We start from the raw sequence: 9472 nt of genomic DNA, 5'->3' as shown, positions 1-9472 counted from the left end.
AAAAAAAAAAAAGAAATTTTAAATAGTAATAATTAGTGTTTAATGGAAGTCACAGTGGTTGCTTGAATAGAAAGGTCCGGAAAAGGACAAGTTTCCCTTTGCATGGTGAGAAATGAGAGCCATCCATTGCAAATTTAAAATGGGCAGGCCGTAACATAAAATTGAGGCCTCGAAAGAGTTTAAGAAGAAGACCATTTGAGCCCATTTTAAGTATTCGGATTGCTTTTGCTTTAGATAAAATCGCAACGCCAAAATTTACAGAGAATATAAGTCGAGAGAGAATTAGTCGGAGTTAGAGAGAGTGAAACAAAATGAGTATCAGCTGCGCGTTGAAGGTGGTTCCGATTGTGCTTCTGTTGGTTCTTTTCGCGTTAGGTAAGTTTCTTATCCAATTATATTCTTTCGGTTATTAACTATACGGTGTCATAATTTCCAGATCTAATCGAATGTTGAAACATCTCTTGTCTTCTGATTTAATAGTTTTAAAAAAATTGTAGCAGTTCAGCTTTCTTACGTTTTAATTAATTATTGATTTTATTTTTGTACACGTCTCGAATTCCTCAGCGAATGCCAAGAAATCAGCTGATGTGACCGAGCTGCAGATCGGCGTCAAAGTATTTCTTTTCCCCTTATTTTCTGTGTTATTTCATGTTCTTTTCAATTTGATCTGTGATAAAATAGATGCTGTAAAATTTGTCTCTCATTAGCTTATATATGATATATTTTGTTTTGGGGACTTCGAAGCTTTAATTAATTAGATAGATGAAAATTGGAAGAGCAGAATTATAGAAATATTTTTATTAATGTGATTGGTAGGAAAGATTTTGAAAAATTGAAAGAATTGCTTGATAAAGTTAAAAACAAGGAAAAAGAAAATGAAGGTTTTGAGAAATGCATTCTTTAAAACTAATATGCATGCTTCTCCCATTTTCTCTCTTTTATCATTCTAATTTGGAATAATTTGTTTTTATCCAATTTTGTTTCTTCTTACTATTTTTCTTATTAAGCACGCTTAAATTTTTTTTTATTTTTAACTTTTTCACTCCTTCCTTCCATCGTCTTACTTTTCCACCAACCAAACACATCCTTAATTTTGAGTGGTAGTAATTTTTCTTTCTCTTATACGGACGCATATATATGTATATGTTGATTCTTAGGGGGGAGCCTTGGTTTATTTAGGGTTAGGTTCATGTCTGTTTATCTCTGAATATACAGAGTAAGGTTTCTTCATGAAATTAAATGAAATGCAGAGTTGAAATAGAGTAAGGTTTTACATTTTCCTGTTTCATTTGGTAACCTTAGTGCTGTTTCATAACATTGTATGCCAATTTTCAGTTGGTTCATGTTGTTATAGATTTGTATGTACAGATAATCAACTGTTATTTTTTGTTTCTAACTTCTTTGTCAGTTTAATCATTGCTTGTGATCTTATTAACTATTTCATTCTCACCTTTTCACAGTATAAGCCTCCATCATGTGAATTCCAGGCTCATAAAGGTGATAGAGTAAAAGTGCACTATCGGGTAATGTTTCTATACCATCTCGATGTTCAGTTTTATATCATATTTCTTGACCTTTAAAATATTAATGAAGAATGTTTAATTGTGCCTATTTCTCCTGCACTTTTCTTTAAAATTTAGGTCATTCTTTACGATTTTGTTAGTAACAAACGAGGAGCTAAACATTTTTTATATTTCTATATGTCAGACTGGTTTCAACTTTATAGCATGTTCCTTCGTTGGATTTTGGAAATAGAAGTTTGGTTTAAGCAAATTTCTGTACTTTATTATAGTAAGGGGCCATCAACTTGTACTAATTTCATGGGCATTACTTATCGGGATATAATATATATGTATGTAGACTTATGCCAGTTTCAAATATTATTTTGCTTGTGCCATTATTAGATTGCTAACTCATTGTATAAAAGGGTGTATAAGAAGGAAAAGAAACGAAGAAAAGAAAATGATTTGGTGTGAATTTTTGTGGTCAAGAACATATTGGCCTCTAAACTTTTATGGTTAGAATTAATTGTTTGATACCTATGAGGTGTGAGTTTCTTGGTTTACATAAATTTTCATCCCTTTTTGCAGGGGAAACTCACTGATGGAAAGGTTTTCGATTCCAGTTTTGAAAGAGGTGATCCCATTGAGTTTGAGCTTGGTAGTGGACAAGTAATCAAAGGTTAGTTGCCCTTAACAACTAATCCGGATTTTGCTATAACTCAGACAATGAATGACTTGCTTTACTACCTGAATTTTGGTGGTTATATTGTGTGGAGTTCATTCATTGATGCCTGAAAGCGATTATGCTTTTGGCAGGATGGGACCAAGGATTGCTGGGGATGTGCGTTGGTGAGAAGCGCAAATTGAAAATACCTGCTAAGCTTGGATATGGTGAACAGGGTTCACCACCCACCATCCCAGGTAAATTCTTCATTTTTGTTCATTTTCCTTTATGCTTCACAATTCCAATGTCGTACACAGTGGTCCGTTATTCATATAATTGAAGGAATGATGTTATTATGGAAGCTCCTTTACATACTGAATAAAATCTTTGCTTTAAGCTGCTTTGGCTGTTTGTCTATCAGAGGAAACAAAAATTGACGAATTTTTTATTTGCCGAACTTACCAGGTGGAGCAACGCTAATATTTGACACAGAGCTTGTTTCAGTCAATGGGAAGCCATCGAGTGGGGAGGATACAAGTGAAGATGAGCTATAGTTGCTTTGTTCATTAGCGTCAACTTTTTTTTTTTTTATATATTTTACTACGCTTGTTTTCCAGTAAAAAACGCTATTATGATGGCGTAACCTCAACAGGTCTTCTGTCTAGGATTCAGATAATATTTTTGGGGGGTTTTTTTTTTCCACAAGGAAAACTATTTGTTTGTTAGAATGTTGGAGAAACATTCTTTTTGGATGGTTCTTCCTTTGATTATTATAATATGTGGGCAGATAAGGTGAATTCAACTGTCGAATTAGAACTTGATAAAAGTTGTGCATTTCGGATATGATGACAGGCAAGCTTCAATTTCAAAGGATGAATGAAGGGTACAATTTCCACAGTTAACAAAGATCACTTGGAACAATTGTGATTGCATTATACATTGTCGTTAAACCAAGTTGAGTCGGTCTCTCCAACAAAATTGAGTACCTGATTTCATCTTCTGATACAAGATAGTGTTCTGTAACAACAGATAATTACTTTAAAGCTAAATTTAGTTTTATTTGGTCAAAATGAAAGTTTTGCTTAATTTAATTTGGTTTTTTACTTAATAACGAAAGATTGAACTCACATTGATTTTATCGAAAGACTTTAATGTATTTTATGGTTTTTAAAATAATTTTAAATAAAAATACTATAATAAGTTAAAAAATTTATGTGTTTTATTTGGCAATATTGCTATTATACCCATCAAAGGAAGCGCGTATTTCCAAATTAAGATTAGAAAGTTCTATCTGTTATAATTTCCATTAAGGTTTACATATTAATGATGGGGATGTGATATATTCTTAACCCTTAAATCTGTAAATTGGAAGGTAATTTGAGCTTTAATCACATTTAAACACACATCTTCTAAATTATTATAATCTCATTACACTAGAATAATACTAATTAAAAAACTTGATCCAGTTCAAATATAAATTGACTAATCTAATGTAAAAGAATGGTAACAGATACGCCGGAGCCGTCCGATCAACTGTAAACCCGCGCACGAGGAACAATTCTGTCAATGCAATCTTTAATCCAGCCCCACAGAAAAAAAAGAAAAAGAAATATATTTGAATTAAATAAAAAGGAAAATCTGGAAGCATCCTGACCCTTCAAAACCAATCGATCAGTCACGTTTCTCGCTATACCCTTACCATGGAAGCCTCTGGAACCTACATTCTCCCATAAAATCCCTTTCTTTGCGTTCCTCCATTTCTCAGCTTTGAAAGCTTCCCTGTTTACGCTCATTCTTCACTTTTCACGCACACATTAGCTCCCTATCTCTTAGCCTCTTCTATTCGAAATGGATGAGGATTTTGATATCCCGCTGGTGGAGGATGTGAATGACGACATTGATCTTCCCGGGGATGTTCCCACCTTGAAGGTAGGAGAAGAGAAGGAGATCGGAAAGCAAGGCTTGAAGAAGAAACTTGTTAAGGAAGGTGAAGGTTGGGAGAATCCTGAAACCGGCGACGAAGTTGAAGGTATATGTATCTGAATTACACTATAATAAACAAGTAAAAGCAATAAATAATTACTCTTTCTGTTTTCAAAAATGTTTTGGGGTCTGATTGGTTGTTGTTGTTGGTACAGTTCATTATACGGGGACGTTGCTGGATGGAACTAAATTCGATTCAAGCCGTGATAGAGGGACTCCTTTCAAGTTTGCTCTCGGTCAAGGTAAATAAAGTTCACCCCTTCCTCTTTTGAATATTTCTGAAATCAATTTTAATCTGATTTATATTCAATTAGATGTTGAAAAATATATGTTTGATTTTAGTGTTTTGCATTATTAATTAATACGAGTCTGAAGCATATGTTTTTCAGTAACACGTGCTTAAAATTTACCCAATACGTCAACATTGTTTCATTCTTTTCCTGGAAATGCGTTTAAAATTTTGGAACTTAATGTTAAAACCATGGCGAGTTTCTGAAGTACTACTAGTGTTCCTGCTGTTCGAGTTTCATTGTTTTTGTGCTCCGTTTGGAATGTGATAAAAGGAATTTCCTTGAATCTTAGTGTTTGTTTCGCTTGGAGATTGGCAATACCAAAATACGGGATTCATGGATTTATTATTTTCACTGTAATTAGATTCATTTGGCCGATTAAATTAGTTCTGTCTTCTGATGATCATATTCTTGAGGTTGATCTATAGCAGGAGTTCAAGGTGTGTCGCATTTGGAAATTCGATTACTTTATTGTCAAGTTTCTGTTTAGTTTTGGACTTCAATATGGAATTTCTGCTTTCTTTTAATGTTTGCAGGACAAGTTATTAAAGGATGGGATGAAGGTATTAAGACAATGAAGAAAGGTGAGAATGCTATTTTTACCATTCCTCCTGAGCTGGCATATGGTGAATCTGGCTCACCGCCAACCATTCCTCCTAATGCGACCCTCCAATTCGATGTTGAATTGCTCTCTTGGACAAGTGTCAAGGACATTTGCAAAGACGGTGGGCTATTTAAGAAGATACTGACTGGAGGAGAGAAGTGGGAGAATCCCAAGGACCCTGATGAAGTGTTAGGTAGATATTTTCAATCTGTTTGTTCTTTTAATATTTATAATAATATTATTTCTATCCGAGTGGGTCTTCAGTTGAGCTAGGTTGTTTAATAATCGGTTTGTATCTTGAATCCAGTTAACTATGAAGCTAAGCTTGAGGATGGAACAGTGGTTGCAAAAGCTGATGGCAAGGAGTTCACTGTTATGGAGGGTTTGTATTGTCAATGCCGTCCCTCTTCACTTCTGTCCTAATTTTATTTTTTAGTTCCTCAATTTCTGTGGTTGTTTCTTCTTCAATAAATAGGTCATTTCTGTCCTGCTTTGGCTAAGGCTGTTAAGACAATGAAGAAAGGGGAGAAAGTACTTCTTACAGTGAAGCCGCAATGTAAGTTATACTCCAATTTCCTCAGAAGAATGGACTTAAATAAATGTGGTTCTTGTCGTTAACCCTATTTTTCATTATAAAGATGGCTTTGGTGAGAAGGGGAAGCCAGCAGCTGGTGCTGAAGGTGCAGTGCCTCCAAATGCCACACTCCAGATCACCTTGGAGTTGGTTTCATGGAAAACTGTTTCTGAGGTCACAGATGACAAGAAGGTTATGAAGAAGATCTTGAAGGAAGGGGAGGGATATGAGCGACCTAATGAGGGGGCTGTTGTCAGAGGTTGGTGTTATATTACGATAAAGAAATTTCAGTTTCCTGCATGCAATATACTAGAATTTTGTTATTCAATATTTACCGTTATAAACCTTTTTTTCCAGTGAAATTGGTTGGGAAACTGCAGGATGGTACCGTCTTCTTGAAGAAAGGTCAAGATGAAGGACAAGAATTGTTTGAATTCAGGACAGATGAAGGTAACAGACTAGCAGATGCCTCCCTCCTCTATTATTAGTCTACGGTTAAATGATTTTAGCTGAACAGCAACTGCTTAATTTTTTTATAGAGCAAGTCATTGATGGTCTTGATAAAGCTGTGATGACTATGAAGAAGGGTGAAGTTGCACTGTTGACTATTGCTCCTGAGTATGCTTTTGGATCATCCGGGTCAAAGCAGGAGTTGGCTTCGGTACCCCCTAACTCGACCGTGTATTATGAGGTTGAGATGGTGTCATTTATCAAGGTTAGTGGATCAGTGTGCTTGTGTAAATTTTTTGGTTGCGTATCTAAGTTATTTTTTGGCAGTGTATTAATAGTGGTTTTGGTAATTTGCTTTTGCAGGATAAAGAATCATGGGATATGAACACCCCAGAAAAGATTGAAGCCGCAGGTAAAAAGAAGGAAGAAGGAAATGTATTGTTCAAGTCTGGAAAATATGCGAGAGCTTCTAAGAGATATGAAAAGGTAGGCAGTGTGATGGATGGGTATGTTGGCTTGTGAAAGTTGGTGTCCAATACCCTGCGATTCATTTGATGTTTGTACGTGCAGGCAGTAAAGTATATCGATTATGATTCTTCCTTCAGCGAAGAGGAGAAAAAGCAAGCCAAGGCATTGAAGGTTGCTTGCAATCTGAATAATGCTGCTTGCAAGCTGAAACTGAAGGATTTCAAGCAAGCTGAGAAACTGTGCACCAAGGTTTGATCAATCTTCACAATGGTAGTCATAACATAGAGCTATATATTTTGAATAATATTAGTAACTGTTGAATGGTATGCACAAGCAGGTTTTAGAAATAGAAAGTTCGAATGTGAAAGCGTTGTATAGAAGGGCTCAAGCATACATCCATCTGGCAGATTTAGATTTGGCTGAGTTTGATGTCAAGAAAGCCCTTGAGATTGATCCTGATAATAGGTAAATTGCTGCTTTTATAAGCCTACTCAAAAACTTGAACTGAATAGCGGCATGTTGATGATGGTGATATGATGGAACGGTATGCAGGGAGATAAAGATGGAATACAAATTATTGAAGGAGAAGATGAAGGAGTACAATAAGAAGGAAGCCAAATTCTATGGCAATATGTTTGCCAAGATGAATAAAACAGCTCCCAAAGAACCCGCACCAATGACCATAGATAGCAAAGCGTAGGTGGTGGACACGTGACGGTTTGATGCCTTGGGTGTTTTTTTTTTTTTCCTTAAAAATGGGAACAGAGAAGTTGGTTTGAGTTGCAATGGATTCTTCTGTGTCCGAGTACGAGGATTGTTGACGTTAAAGAATGTTCTGTTTATTCATTTCCCTTTTTACAGAAATAATTATTTTCAGCATGAGGAGGTTCCAAAGATGAGAATTTTGGGCTTCCATTTTTAGTGCTGATATAGTTGGACTTACAAAACGTCAAACGACAGGGAAAAGAATGGAAAAAAGAAAATACAAAATAATTTAGCACTCATATTTATATGGTAAGTGTTATTTAAATTTGTTAATAAGCATGCCCCTTTCTATTCAGAAGTTCCAAAGCCACCTTTCGGTAAAAATAAGTTGGGGAACTAAAATTTAGATATAAAAATGGAAAATGCAACGAATGCTATATTTCTATCCCCCCCCCCCCCCCACTCTCTTCTATATGTTTTATGGTGGGGGGAAATTCATTCCTTAAAAGTACCCCTAAAATCCTCTTATCGAAATTATTCCAACTACTTGCAAAGTATCAACAACTTAATTAATCAATTAAATGGCTTTTTTCCCATAATTCATGAAATAATATTATATTATTATTGTTGTTATTAAATGTTAGCAGCAAATTTGTAAATGTTTTTGGAATAATATTATGTTATTCTTGTTACAATAGTAATTGTTCTTTTACATCTGTTGATTATATTATATGTATGTTACAAATAAGTTATGGTTGTCGTTGTAGTGAGTTAGTGTTAATTTTGTTAGATTTTTTATTATTAAAAATTGTTAAAATTGATGTTTTTGCAAACTTTGAAATCTAATGTTTGATAGCCTCTAGTGACAAAGCTAGGGGGTTGGCAAGGCCCCGGTCTCCCTCCTAAAATGAAAATTTTTTCATTTAAGTCACTTTATAATTTACAAAATTTTAAATTAGTAATGATAAATTTACACTTTGGCCCTCTTTCAAAAATGATAAAAATTTGATTTAATCATTTAACAATTATAAAGATACAGGCTATTAAAATGATGAAATTATATTTTTACTATTGTAAAAATATATAATTTAATTCCGACTCCCCAAAAAATTTGATGTGTTTGTAACGTTTGAAATTTAATATCTGACAACTTCAATTATGAAAGTTGTGAATTGATTTATGAAACAAATCCATTTTAATAGAGATGATTTCGAATAATGATGGAGTTGTATTCCAACTTGAAGCTCTCATTAGTATGACAATTAAAAGGAATGCATCCTCAGAGAAAATGAAAAAATGAATCACGAGGAAATTTCAAGCTTGAACTACTAAAATGATATTTATATGAAGTTTAGAATTTTGAAGTCTAAAAGAAGGGAGTGTGATTACATTGATGTCAATGATAATAAAGAATTTGAGACGATAATGTTTGTGCGCCATAAAAAGTGAAGGTGCTACAGTGGAGTAGTTAGTGAAGGTCGAAGATATTCTCCATACTAGTTATGAGATTTTGAATTATATAAGCGTATTAACTATTTTAGTGCCTATATATTGTAACAGATTTCATTAATGACGAATAGTTTGAGTTATATTCACGATTTGCATTACAAGACATTGGCCATGACTCTATTCGGACAATCACCAATGATAGAATCATATTATCTGAAGGTGGGTACAAGTCATGGTAGGGAGCAATCTTTGATAAATTTAGTCTAAGAGGAACCCCAACCTACCTCATTTACTTTATAAGATTTTGTTATTAGTCTTTATGCTACGTGTAAGTTATAGATTTAGTGTTTATACTTTAATGTGATCATTTTTAGTTTTATGTTTTCTTTTTAAATTTTAGTTTTAATTAAACAATATTTGTTAAATTTGTGAAGTTAACTTTTGCTATTCCCAAAATCTTATGCGACAAAATTATCATAACATGTATGATGCCATGTCAACTTTTTATTCCACATAATATTCATAGAAAAGCCACGACATGTAGTAAATAGATTTAGAGATAATTAGACACTAAGAAAAAAGGTTTGTTTAGTAGTGCTTAAAAAAAGCACCTTTAGAAAAAAAAAACAAATTGTTTTTGGCTGAATATTTTGGCTTTTCAACTTTTGAAAAGGAGAATCTAAAATTTTTATCTTTTTCTCTCTCAAAAGTACTTTTGGTGCTTAATTATTTTTTCACCCCTCCAACAACATATTACTTTCCCTTTTTTATTTCTTGGTGTTC

At 33.9% G+C, this 9472-nt stretch overlaps 2 protein-coding genes across 2 annotated transcripts; both read left to right on the top strand.

Annotated features, from left to right (window-relative positions):
* The first annotated feature begins 206 nt into the window (after positions 1 to 206).
* On the top strand, positions 207 to 2963 carry LOC105803324 (peptidyl-prolyl cis-trans isomerase FKBP15-1). Its single transcript, XM_012635446.2, has 6 exons — positions 207 to 375; positions 565 to 614; positions 1461 to 1523; positions 2091 to 2181; positions 2319 to 2423; positions 2632 to 2963. Exons 1-6 carry the CDS (start codon positions 312 to 314, stop codon positions 2718 to 2720), a joined length of 462 nt encoding a protein of 153 aa, XP_012490900.1. The 5' UTR covers positions 207 to 311; the 3' UTR covers positions 2721 to 2963.
* Positions 2964 to 3835: 872 nt separating this feature from the next.
* Positions 3836 to 7545, top strand: LOC105803323 (peptidyl-prolyl cis-trans isomerase FKBP62). Its single transcript, XM_012635445.2, has 12 exons — positions 3836 to 4195; positions 4305 to 4391; positions 4976 to 5236; positions 5351 to 5425; positions 5519 to 5599; positions 5682 to 5876; positions 5975 to 6067; positions 6157 to 6332; positions 6431 to 6553; positions 6638 to 6784; positions 6873 to 7000; positions 7088 to 7545. The coding sequence occupies exons 1-12, from the start codon at positions 4015 to 4017 to the stop codon at positions 7233 to 7235; spliced, it is 1695 nt and encodes a 564-aa protein (XP_012490899.1). The 5' UTR covers positions 3836 to 4014; the 3' UTR covers positions 7236 to 7545.
* The last annotated feature ends 1927 nt before the right edge of the window (positions 7546 to 9472 follow it).

This window comes from Gossypium raimondii, chromosome 11 (genome assembly GCF_025698545.1).
Source record: "Gossypium raimondii isolate GPD5lz chromosome 11, ASM2569854v1, whole genome shotgun sequence".
In the NCBI taxonomy this organism is placed as follows: domain Eukaryota; kingdom Viridiplantae; phylum Streptophyta; class Magnoliopsida; order Malvales; family Malvaceae; genus Gossypium; species Gossypium raimondii.
Note: the sequence above shows the minus strand (reverse complement) of the source record. Positions and strands in the feature narration are given on the sequence as shown.